Source organism: Marmota monax, unplaced genomic scaffold (genome assembly GCF_021218885.2).
Source record: "Marmota monax isolate L192 unplaced genomic scaffold, Marmota_monax_Labrador192_F-V1.1 WCK01_AAM20220418_F8-fsc00012, whole genome shotgun sequence".
NCBI classification, from domain to species: domain Eukaryota; kingdom Metazoa; phylum Chordata; class Mammalia; order Rodentia; family Sciuridae; genus Marmota; species Marmota monax.
Genome location: NW_026695227.1, coordinates 10,262,636 through 10,276,518, shown reverse-complemented (window position 1 = coordinate 10,276,518; position 13,883 = coordinate 10,262,636). Strand labels below are relative to the sequence as shown.

General features: G+C 33.1%; 1 protein-coding gene across 1 annotated transcript in view; it reads right to left on the bottom strand.

Annotated features, from left to right (window-relative positions):
* Nucleotides 1-13,883, bottom strand: part of Etnk1 (ethanolamine kinase 1) — a 63,303-nt gene that overhangs the window by 14,928 nt on the left and 34,492 nt on the right. Inside the window, exons 3-4 of the mRNA XM_046435721.2 lie at nt 12,723-12,863; nt 8,603-8,745 (exon numbers count right to left, since the gene is read on the bottom strand). Coding sequence (XP_046291677.1) covers nt 8,603-8,745; nt 12,723-12,863 — 284 coding nt within the window. The remainder of the gene's footprint in view (nt 1-8,602; nt 8,746-12,722; nt 12,864-13,883) is intronic.

The following is a 13,883-nucleotide window of genomic DNA, read 5'->3' as shown; positions in this document are numbered from 1 at the left end:
AAATGGCAGGTAAAAACATGCCTGCTTGTAAAGTAAATACAAATTAATTAAAACATAGATCACTTTAACAAAAGTTAAATTCTGTTTCAGTATGAAAATTTTAGCAATGACTTTTTGTAGTAGCATTAATTCATTAACACTAGCCTTTATTTTTAAACGCTATGTTGAGTTTATAAATAATGAAATTTAAAAAATAAGAAAATGAAGCTAACAAGATACAGATGAGGCTGTTACCAGGCTCCGTGCATGTGAACAAGTGATGCGATAAACCTCCAGTCAGTGCGTTTAAGAAGCACGGGGTGCGCCGCCACATGGCAGCAACAATGGCATACCTAATCTGTAGCAGATGAAGAAAATTTGGCAAACTCACATTTTACAAGACACAAAGCTTAAAAGGAAAGAAATTAAAAAAAAAATCTGCATTAACTATTCTTTTTCAAGTTATTACAAACAAAGTGGAACTCAACCTTAAATTTAATCTTCTGCAACAAAGTAAAATTAGAGGCCTACTGCCTTATTTAGGGTGCCAGAAAAATCAAATTACAGAATTGGAAAATGCTGTCTTATCAACAGAAAACATTTGGGTTTTTTTCTTCTTATAAATTTAGCGTTTGATTTCCACAATTTTCCATTATATAAAGGTACATTCATATCACTACTTATAATTAACTAACTTATATGGTGATCTTAATTCCTAAGACATGAATTTTTAATTGAAGCTCCAAGGGTTAAAAAGACAATGAGTTTACTCCCTAAACTTTCATACAAAATTTTATGTGGATGTGTATTTCCTAAGGGGGGGCAGGAATTCTCAATTTTCCAGATTCTCAAGGGATCTATGACCTCTAAAAATGTAAAGAACCACTAGTTTAAGGCCTAGCACTAGTTTTTATTTATCTTTTGCAATTAGCACAATGACAAACACATAATGGGTAAAGCATGTTATTTACAGATAAATCTATAATTTGAATTTGCAAAAGTTACATTTTGTCTTTTATTACTGTAATCTTGCACATCTTCACTACAATAGTATATTCCATACACTGGGTTAAACTATCCAAATCTTAGTATATTAAAATAGTCTTTCAATTTTCTAAGTACTTTAAAGCCAAATGAATAACTAATTCCCTAGGCTACATAATTACCACATGACACATTTGTCTGGATTGCTCTATCTTACTGTTAAAAATTTAAGTGAATAAAAATGAAAGATAAAACTGTCAATAAGAAAACTGAAAATCCTTTCAAATGACTACTTGTTCTGCTCTCTTAGGCAGGAGGAAGGAGAACAGTAACCTGTCAGGCCAATGTTAACAAAATGTTTTTTCTCTCATGCAGAAAAAGATAGGGAGTATTTTGGTCTGGGAAATTTTCCCTTCATCCCTCATGCTGGTGTCCAATAAGTACTCTGTATACGCCTTCAACACAGCACTCATCATTTTAAATGTTAAGCATCTCTTCAGTGATGTGACTCCTTCACTATATGATACGAACTCCTGGAGGGACAATAAGGTCCCTTTCATTTTTCACCAAGTAATCCACAGAATAATTCCCAGCATACAGGAGTAATCAAATGCTAGTGGAATAAATGGATGTTTTGCACAGAATGCTGACACATAATAAGAACACGTTTCAGATGGGGCAGGCAAAAAAAAATAAGCACAAAAACAGGGGAAAGTGTGGTATTTCTAGTATTTTTTTTTAATAAGTATATGACTGAAGACAGTGGGCCTTAATGCATGAGTTTAAAAACAAAAACCACCAAAAACAAAAAAAGTTTTTAAATCAATTTACACTTATTATTTGACTTAGGGATATTTTACTTTCTGTTAACTAGTGGTCCAGGAAAAAAAAAAACAACACAGGTTTAAGATTATCCTTCATTATTGTGTGAGGAACCTTCTCAAATTATAGAAATATTAGGTGTCTGAGTCACAGGGGTGTACATATTTTTCAAAATTCATTGAATAATATGCTCAAGATTTTCCTTTTCTTAAGGTCCAGGATCTCACCACACTGCCTAGGCTGGCATCAACTCCAAGGCTCAAGTCAAAAAATTCTCTTGCCTCAGGCTTCCAAGTGGCTGGAACTACTGGCATGTACTATCATGTCAAGTTTTGTAAAATTAAGTTTTGAATACTACACTATATGGAAATATTGAGCTTTAATTAATGTTATGCATGCTGACATGCTTAGGCATGAAAATCACTGATGTCTATGACACTTTGAAATATATATTTTAAAAAATAAAGCTGCGCATAGTGGCATATGCCTATAATCCCAGGGACTCCAAAAGCTGAGATAGGAGGAACACAAATTCAAGGTCAATCTGGACAACTTAGTGAGATCCTGTCTCAAAAGAAAAAAATAAAAAGAGCTGTGGATATAGCTCAGTGGTACATCACCCTTGGGTTAAAGCTTCAGTACTGCAAAATAAATTAATTAATTAAAATGTAAAAATAAGATGAACTTAAGCACCAATAGATGAAATGATATGATAAAGTACAAACTTGTCAACAAATTTTAGAATATAGGTGGCAGGTAAGGGGGTGAGCACTGTACAATGTTTTTAACTTTCCTTATACTTGAAAATTTTCACAAAATGTTTAAGAAAAAAAATAGATACGTATGTGCACTTTTTTTTTGTAGTTGGACACAATATCTTTATTATTAATACTTATTATTATGTGGTGCTGAGGATTGAACCCAGGGCCTCACATGTGCTAGACAAGTGCTCTACCGCTGAGCCACAACCCCAGCCCTGTATGTTCATTTCTTAGAAATACATGTATGTATTTGTCTTTGTAGACATTTGTACCAAATACTGTATGCATGTATTTTATTCTGAGTGAGGACAGTTACCTATGTCTAAGAATAAATTTGTTTTATACACAAATATATACATATGATTATGTACAGATTTCTACTTGTTCCATCTATTAATATATTTATATTTTCCTATAACATGAAAATATTTCTCTAACAAGGCTAGCTTTGCTGAGGGGGCCAAACAGGTTCTCAGGCTAGAATGATCCTCAGAAACATCTGCAAACCTTGTACCAGGGCTGATTTGTGTTTACCTAAACTTTAAAATAAAACAAAAGGAAAAATTTCTTATAAATCAATTAAACAACAATAACAATAGATGAGATTTAGAGCCAATAAAATGACTAAGAATGGCAATAGCCATTTACTATTTATATTTTGTAAAACTCTAAACAAAATCCTGGTTTACTCTATAATTCCAAGAAAAAAACTTTCCTTCTCTTTCACCTATTTGTATTTCTTTAAAGAGCAATAAATCAGCTTCTTCTTAGTTTGCTGACAGAGAAAACAGTGATTGCCATTACTAAAACTTAAGTTTAATATCAGATAATTATATGAGCTTTCTGAAGAAATAAGAAAAGGGAGAAATATAAAATAGCCACCAAAAGTCAAACAAAAAAAACTGTCTAACAAAGAGCATCAATGCATGAGAAAGCAATACAAAGGCTTCAGTAATTATGTATGACAAGTCAATAGTTAAAAGTTATTCACTGAAATTAAAATATTCAATTTGAAGATGACAGTCAACAATAAGCAATATTCCAATTTGTTCACTTAGCATAAAGTCTATTAAAACAATAATTGAGTAATTTAAAAAGTGACTGTCCAGTCTTATTTTACTGCACTGTAACAAGAACCACTGCTTTTTGTTTTCTTATTTATTTCAAATTCTATCATAATCATTAAGTGTTCTTTTCCTATATTTTTGGGCAAGGAATGGGCCACTGTTTATCAACCACCTAATTCCTAGCACTGACTTTTCAAAAATCTTGAGAGCTATCATCCATTTTAGAAATTAAGCTCAGTCTTCTCACATATTCTTCAATCCTATCAGCTGACATGGTGAGAACAAACAGAGGCATCATTTCCTGTAACATTTGCACGTGAAAAGGTCAAACTGCATGATGCTTACAGTCTTTGAATGCACTGTATAAGAATGTTACCTATACACTTTTAAATTTTAAATTAATCATCCTAATTATAGTTAAGAAAGAATAGAAATAGGGATGGAGCTATAGCTCAGTGGCAGAGCAACTTGCCTGGTATGTGTGAGGCACTGGGTTCAATTCTTAGCACCACAAATAAACAAATAAAATGAAGACATTCTGTCCATCTACAACTACAAAAATTTTTTTAAAGCATAGGAACATACATACTCCCATCTACACACTTTTTAAAATTTTTAAATTAATCACCCTAGTTACAGTTAAGATAGAAAAAACTGCACAAAGATAAAACAAGTTATCATCTCACACCTATAAGCCATAAATCTACTAATCACAGTGAGTAGTAAATTAGTGAATTTCACTTTGTCATAACCAGACACATTTTATAAAATGCATACTGTATAGATAATATACGAGTTAGCATATTGTTTATGTATATATAGTGCCTATAACTATGTTCATGCTATAACATAGAGTTGAATATATTTAATGGAGACCACAGTATGATTACAAAGCCTAAAAGACATATTAACTCCTTAAGGGAAAAAATCGCAACTGAGAGCTGCTAAGTGCTTGGTCTGTCTTATATATTTTATGTACATTAAATCTAAAATTTTATCAGTAACCATCTTAAGTCACATTATCTCTAAATTAAAAATAAAGCAAACACAAATTCTATACTATCAATAGTAAAAGAACTGCCTGGGAAGCTGTTAAACATGCAGATTTTTAAGCCTACCTATAGAAGCTCTTGTTCAGTTTGCCTTGGATGGGACCCAGAAATCTGCACTTTTGCCAAATACCCCAGGAGATTCTGAAGTAAATAGTCAAAAATCAAATCTAAATACTTCTAAAAGGATAAAACAATTGGTCTATATACCATTTACTTCAAGTGACTGAAATATTCTTTTTCCAAAATCTGTAACTTTTCTTGGTTGTAACTAAGCTTGAATACATCCTTTACTGGAGATTTTTCTAGTTAAAACAGAAAATCTGAACTATTATGGTTTAAAAATACATACAGAGGGGCTGGGGTTGTGGCTCAGTGGTAGAGCATTCGCCTAGCATTCCTGAGGCTCTGGGTTCAATTCTCAGCACCATATAAAAAAATAAAGTAAAATAAAAATATTATGTCCACCTAAAATTAAAAAATAAATATTAAAAAAAAAAAAAATACACACAGAGCCAGGCATGGTTGCCCATGCACTGAGGAGACTAAGGCAAGAGGATCACAAGCTCCAGGCTATCCTCAGCAACTCAGAAAGACCCTATCTCAGAATAAAAAAGAACTGAGAGTATATAGGTCAGTGGTAGAGCACACTTGGGTTCAATTCATAGTACTGTAAAAATAAAAATAAAAAATACACAGATAGAGATAAAGATATAGATATAGGAGACACAGACTTTCAAGATGGTCCTGTAAAAATTTTTAAGTCTGTCTAAAATTTGCACTTCTGAGAGAAATTGTCTCAAACATTTTATGGAGAAATACTGAACTTGATGTCATCTAAGGACAGCCCCTTGGCTTTCATCTTTTGTGTTTTGGGAGATAACAATGTTGCACTCAAACTCAGGGCCTTAGCCATCCATCTAGGCAAGTGCTCTACCACTGAGCTCTCATCCATTACTTTTTTATCTATTTGAATCTCACAAGGTAGGTAATAAAATAGTAAGGCCTTCAGGTCAAATCACACGAATGAGGTAAAGAGAAAAACAAATCAAATATGTCTGTGAATCTAATATACAATTTAATTAAGAATTCTATGTGGAAATTATCTCAATCTCAAAAGATTCAAGTTGGCTCCTTAGGTAACCAGTTAAAAAGGTAAATAGCTTTGCATTCCACATCTGTAGGTTTCTTTTTTTTTTTTTAAGTTGTTGATGGACCTTTATTTATTTGTATATGGTGCTGAGAATCGAACCCAGTACCTCATGCATGCTAGGCAAGCACGCTACCACTGAGCCACAACCCCAGCCCCATCACACCTGTAGTTTTAATAAACCTTTCTGAGATTATTGCCATAACTAAATTATCTATGCTACAATCACTTATGTGAATTAAACTTACTTAATTGTACATTAAGCTTACTTAATTTATAGAATATGAGGCATGGTATCTTCTACTTACAACTAAAGACTCAAATAAATAATATGGTTATATTACCTCAAAATCATGAGCTCCTAATTTGAAATCTATTATTAAAGACTTGAATAAAATTCTTACCATAGTTTCTTGATATTTTAACTGAGCATTCAAATTATATTTTCTTTCTCAAAATCCATGTCCCATTGTCCTATTCATAGGACAGCTATGAAAACTTAAATCGAGCAATTTTGTAAGTGTCCTATAAGATTCTGTAGAAGTTTTTTAATGTCGTGTATATAACATGATGGGACATAGAGTATGCTTATATATCAATTAATTATATATGAACTGACTGTATTTTTCAAATGGATGCCACGAGGTCCAAATTAGCTTCCAAACAACATTATAAAACTGACTGCTAATGGGGGGAAAAAATACCACCTTTCCAAAACTAGCACACAAACATAACCACAAAGAAGAAACAAATGGTACAACATGGACTTCTGAAAAAGGGTGAGCTCTAATAATATGAATCAAAATAGTTACATTTGTGGAGCTGTAAAATTTATTCTGTGTAGCAGAGAAAAATCAAGACACGAAATGATGATTCATTTAACTCTTTGTTTTAAAAAAAAAAAAATAAAAGACAACCTTGACCTCTTAAAAAACCAATTGAAGCATGAAGATTTTATTTGAAAATACAGGAATTTTCCATATAACTGAATAGTTTAGATATAGGCAACTGTTAAAATTAAAATACCTAAGGCAAAGTAATCTGATTTTTTTGGTCCCTTATTTTTTGTTTTATAAACAAGTTTGTTCTATGAAATGAATATGCAAAAGAAACTCATAAAAACAAAAATATGAAAGGTGAAAATTATATTCCAAAGGAAATAATAGATCGTCTTTGATTAACTTGCAGTTAAAAATAAAGCTGAGTGTCCACTTCAAATGTAAGATGAGTCCCTCACTTGAAATTCTGTTATAAGGTGTTATTAGGTCTTGAACTGAACTTAAAAGCTAATACATTGCTTTAATGCATAACTAATGCTTTTTTCTCACAAAAGGCATTGAGATTTGGTTACTAATAAATAATGTAATACATATATACTATGATAATCATATGTAATAATACAACAACTCATTAATGGACACTGTCACGTACCCAATGTTTTAGGATGTACTGAAGTTTAAAATAAAAAAGGATACCACATAAAAATTTTAAGATGCTTCAAGATAAAGATGTAGGCTCATTATGTTTTCAAAAGACATACTCTATAATCCATGATATCAAACATTGGACTGGAGTTGTAGCTCAGTGGTTGAGTGCTTGCCTCACATGCATGAGACACTGAGTTCGATCCTCAGCATCACATTAAAAAAAATATATTGTGTCCATCTACAACTAAAAAAATTTTTTTTAAACATAACAAGCATAATATAAACACGTTCTTTAAAATATGTGCTTACATCTACCATCTCTGACAGTGTTGCTTTGGTTGGTTTTCACATTGAAGCCATCTATTAATATTAATAACCCTTATATTACAATAGTCTAAACTTATAATATGATAAAAAGGGTCATAGTAATAATTCAACATGATTTTGACCATGTTAATGAGAATTCTTTGGCTTTAGTATATTCACAACAGCACACTTTGGATTAAAAATACGGTCTTCCATCTAAAATATCTTTAAAAACCAGTTTCCTATGAAAAGCAATAGCTTCATAGTTTCAATAGACTTTTAATTAATATTAATTCTTTAAACAAAATTGTATTTTTAACTTTCAATTTAGTATTTGAAGGGCATCTATTATTTAGCAACCAAACCTCAATCCACTTTACCCAATGATATAATACAATCAAATGTTTCTTAGATATGAAAACAGAGAAAATTCGAACACAGCAAGATATGAACACTCACAAAAAACATTCCACCAAAAAGTATCAATTTCTAACTCAAAAAATGTTAAAAGCTATTACCAAAGCTTCTTGATTATTACTTTAGTAGATATAAATTTGGGCAAATTCAAATAACATTTTCTCCCTTTCTGGCTCTCTCCTTAGCATCAAAATGTCTAACTAATCAGCATAAGAAACAGGTAGTAGAAAACCTACACCACACTTGTTTCTAATACTGCTGTCTTTAACAATACTGTGGGAAATTTTCTGTAAATATGAAAACAAAGCAGTACAATGTCAATTTGTTGATTTTCTACAACCCTCATTACAAGCAGGTATAATTTAAAATCATAAAACCTCAAACAGGTTTCAGAATTATATGTGAAAACAGTATTTAATCATTATACACATAAAAATCCAAAAGGAACCATAAACTGTTTCTTACCAACCAATTTTTAAAAATATTTTACCATGACTTTATAACCTAAAAGAAATTCTTTACAGGCTTTGTGAATGTTTTTAATCCTTACATTTGAATTGCATTTATTGTTATTAATACAAAGAACCATTAAGAACATAGAAGCAGTCAATTTTACTTACTGCTAATATCAAATACCTACCTTGTTTCTCATTGTAGATTATATTCTTACACAATAGGTCATTATGGCAAAGCACAACAGGAGAGCCCAGGTTGGAAAGAATTTCCTTCATCCAAGTCATCTCTTCCTTAAGAATCTGAGAGCTTGGGATATCACTTAGGAACCTTTTAGTTTTAAAAGAAGAGTTATACTTTGTTTATCTTAATGACATTTTTTTCAAGTTTAAGGATTAATATCTATTTTAAGTAAGTTATTTCCATTTAATTAGACATGCTCCTGAATTAATAGATCAATGTATTCCAAAAGCTGAAATACAGAAGATCTTTATAATAAACTAAATACGCATAAAAAGAAACAAAGCCAAAGTTAAAATGTAGGGCAGAGTTGGGCAAGGTAACACACACCTGTAATCCCAGCTACTTGGGAGGCTGAGGCAGGAGGATCACAAGTTCCAGGCCAGCCTCAGCAACTTAACAAGACCCTGTCTCAAAATAAAAAAATAAAATAAAATAAAATAAAAAGGGCTGGGGATGTTGTTCAGAGCACCCTTTCTATCCCTAGTACCACAAAAAAAAAAAAAAAAAAGTTGGGCAGAAAAATAAGATTTATAATTACAAAATTGGAGGAAAGAGTAACATAAATAGCTAACTGTTAACATTTACTAAATATTATTCTAAATATTCTGCATTTATCTCCATTTTATGAATAAAAAAATACAAAGAATTTAATAAAAAGTTTTAAGAATATTATTTAAAGTTATAAAAACTATTTAAAAATTAAAAATATCTACTTTAAGTTATGAAGAGTGAATGCAATATAAAGCAGGTAAAGTTCCAGAAAAATCAATGGGATTATTGTGTACCATTAATAATTCAGGAAATATAAGTACATTCATATTATATAATTATGTGAACAACAAACTCACGAGAAAATGTCTTAAAATTGTGAGAGTAGAAAGGGCAGGGCAGCATGAGGAGAGAAACTTAGAAACTGTGGCTTTTCATTCTATACTCTTTGATACTAATTATTATGCTACATTTGTATTAATTTGATAAAAATGAAATGACAAAAATGGGCTACTAAATTCCTCAACAGTATCATCAGGTGATGACTGCTGTTGATTTACTCTTTTCCTTCTTAATATTTGTCAAGTTCTCTTGATTCTTTCTCTATAATCTCTCAAATTATTCCTTAGTTTTCCATTTTACAATATAACTTTTTTACATGACTGAACTGTATGTATTTTCCCCACTACTGCACTGTTCTCTATAAATAACTTCTAAAAGTAATTCTTACAAAGTAATCCTTTCAAAATGGAATGAGTATTCCAGAATTTAAAAAAAAAAAAAAAAAAAAAAAGGTACGGAGTTGAATGGAAATAACAGGGTTCAAAGGATTATAAAGATTATCAACAAGCTGATTATAATCATTCACAAACAAAAGGGAATTTTAATTGTTTTTGTTCTAGTTGTGTATTTTCTATTGAAGCAGAGTGTTTTCTCTCTCTTATTTACCACAGTACACTACTTGCTTTTCCAAAGTTTCACTAACCATACAGACTTTAAAGTGTAACTTAGAGAGTCTAGGAAATATAAGCTCAAAACCAACCTGAAGGGCTAGGTATATAGCGCAGAGTCACAGAGCTCACCTAGGATTCCATCCTATTCTCAGTACCACATGCAAAAAAAGACCTAAATAATCCCCTTTGAATAATAATAATAGTTTTAATTTGGCACTTATGAAGCCAGGCATTGTTTTAATTAAGCACTTTATCTAAAACTATTTTTATTTCCATTTTATAGAAGAGGAAATGAGTTAAGATAATTTACCCAATGTTACACAGCAGAAATGCCTACTGGCAGAACTAGGATATGATCTCAATCTGGATCCAAGTCTTAGGCTCTTAATCTACATAATACTGTACTCTTTCAACTCTGCATTATCTTTAAAAATTAAAAAACTCTTTGTTCATCATCATCATTTACCTCTCTCCTTCGCACTCTGCTAAGGGATATACCATTAAGCTACATACATCCCCAGAACATTTCATTTTTCTTATTTAGAGCTAGGGTCTCACCAAGTTGCCCAGACTAGCCTGGAACTTGTGATCCTCCTATCTCAGCCTCCCAAAAGTAGCTGGAACAGGCATACACCACCATGCTTGGCCACCTCATTATTTTAAAATGGCTTCCCCAAAAATCTTTCAATAAAATGGCTATTTCAAGAAGGAATTGTCTATTTTTATGCTGTGGCTTCCATAATATCAACATACTACACATACTTCCAAAAGTTTGCCTATTCTAGCTTGAGGAATATAATATCCCTATGAAATTCCAACATTGACAAACCACTTACAAATACAAACACATACAGTTCTGTCCCTCAGTATCTGCAGGGGATTGGTTCCAGGATACCAAAATTCACAGATGCTCAACTCAAGTCCCTTACCTAGGCACATACTCTCCTATGTTTAAATCATCTCTAGATTACTAATAATACATAATAAGGTAAATGATATATAGCTATTATACTGTATTGTGTAGGGAACTGACAAAAAAAATGTATCTTAGTACAGAAGTAATTTTTTTCAAGTATTTTTGATGTGTAGTTGGTTGAATCTGTGGGTACAGAGCCTATAGAAACAGAGGGCCAACCACACAGAGCAGATCAAATTAAACTTTGAAATAATTAAACTTGAGGACAATTTTTCCCTAATAAACTATAAAAACAAAAAGAAACAATGTGGGAGGCCAGCTAGCACATGACCACATCTTATCTCCCCTTCTGGTTGGTGTGGCATTGTCGTAGGTCACTCTGTGATCTGGTTGCCTAGGTAACCCAGATGATAGCCACAATTTTTAGGGTGCAAGCCACTGTGTCTTCCTGCATGGGCATGTCTTCCCACATTCCCATGGGTGGAGCTATGCTCACCTGTTCTTTTGTAATATTACCCGTTGCCCTGTTTAGGATAGAATGTTCCATGGAAATGTCCTTTGTATGTTCCCTTCTCTTACTGTGCCCTTGGGTGTGGCCTACCTAGATGTCAGTCAACCTGCTGACAGCAGATGACATGACGCTGAACTCAGCCCCCTGAAACCTGACCCCTTGCCTCATTTGAATAGCTTCTCCTCAATAAAAGGGGTCAGCATGTGCTCTTTCTTTCTTTCTTTCTTTCTTTCTGGGGACCCTTAAGGTCAGAGAAGCCGTCACAGCATCCCCAAAGAAAAAGGTATTTCTGTCTCTTGTGTGGTTATTTTGTGCAGCCCAGTTAGCCCAGTTCCCCTGGAGTGACCCCCTGAGTGTTTTAGTCAGGTTGCCAGAGCAACCTGGCAAATAGAGTCCCTAGGTGGGCGAAAAGTCTGAGTGTTTATGTCGCCGGGAACGTAGCATACAAGGAAAAAAATTTAAAAGTCCTGCTTGCCTACATGTTCTTAAAAAACAAAGACTTTCTAAACACAAAGATACAGCCTTCACATGTTTTAGATATAAAGAACATAATAAAAATTTCTAATTTTATCAGTAATAACCATACTATATAAAAATACATTCATATTATTTAGATTCTAAATACTGATATATAATTTTTTTAATGAAGAAATCAAGGAAATACTGTAGTCAGTTGCAACCTGGGAAGTCAGTCTTACAAAAGCTGTGTAAGACTCCAACAAATCAATGTTAATATTCATTATCTGGCATTTAAGTTATCACAGTAAACTAAGACAACCCAAACTTATCCATGTTCCAATATTACCATACTGTCCCAAAGTAGATCTGGTCTTTTCTCAAAACAACTTTGAACTAAAAAGAATTTTTTTAAAAAAGCCTCTATGGAAAATTCATAATAGGCAAAAATGTATGCATTCATAGTGATCTTTATAATTATTTCTAAATATGTGCTCAATATTTGTTTCTTGCCCCTTTGTGTACCCTCCCCCTTCGGTGGGCAGGATCTTCAGGGGGATAGAGAGGTAGTTACTTTTGTAGTGTCATTTGAAAGTCAAAGAATCAAGCTTTTTTAAACTTCAACGCAGAGATAAACAAAATCAAATTTTAATACATAGAAACACTGTAATTACTACCTTTTAGTCCCTATTATAGAGCAAAGCGATGAAAACAATTGCAAATATGAAAGTAGTTTTACCTTTTATTAATGTCTTCATCTGCAAATCCTGTGGGAATGAGAGAGAAATATTTTCCCATCTTGAGCCACAAATTAGATTTTGGGATCCAGCCATTATGTGCATGGATAGCATGGATTTTAGCAAGCTGGCGCGCTATCAGCCTATTTAAAATAAAACAGCATAAAAGAAAAAAATTAGCATCATAAAGTTTATATCTATTGCCATAGATATCACTTAACTAACCTTTAGTCAGGCTTCTCAAATGTCTTCTAGGTATTTCCATGCATTTCCTTATAAAATCCAGTTTTAGCAGACAAACCCTGCTAAGTCAGATACCCTCAATATCTACCACTGATGAGGTTTTTTTTTATCCTCTATCATCAGCTACGTGATGTCTGATTACCCTGGACTACCTTCAGTGAACTGTGTTGGGCTAGTTTAGCCAGAATGCCCCTTGCTCTTGATGTAACCTCAGCAATTTTTGATCCACCGACCTCACCCATCCTGCTCACTTGGCTACGAATTTCTACTAGCCTATCCTATATTTGGAGTTGAGCCCAATCTCTTTTCCCAAACTACTGTAAAATCCCACTGCTGTGGTCCCTATACCTACTGTGATGGTAAAATCAACTTTATCACACTTAATAAGTATCACAGAATAATTTTGTTAAGTTATGGTGCCACGACTCAAGAGAGGGTCAGATTCATCATTTGACCTCTCAAGCAGGACCCTAAGTGACTTTGAAGCATTTGTCTTCACTTCTGACCAACTAATGGGCAATCCACTGGTGAATCAGACTCCTAAACTACTGCTCTAGACAAACATCCACTGAAGCTAGCAGGAACAGATCCTGGTTCTTTAGATTTTCAATATACATTATGAAACTGGGCTTGAATCCCAGGCTTCATTTTCTTCTTCCTGGGTCTCCTTCCAGACTGGAGATTACTCCATGACTTCCTAAACTGTAAGTCCCTTCCTGGCTGTGAGGCCTCCTGCGGGCTATGGGATCATGCTTCACCCACAGGAACTTCTCTGATACCCCTCTTACTGAACCCTTGCTAACTAAATACTCCATCAACTCTGTCCACCTCCTTCTTATTTGCATAGTATTGCTGAGGAATTTTATATTACTTGCAGAATTTCTGGTTTTACTGGTCCAGGGTACAGTCAGGGCATCGAC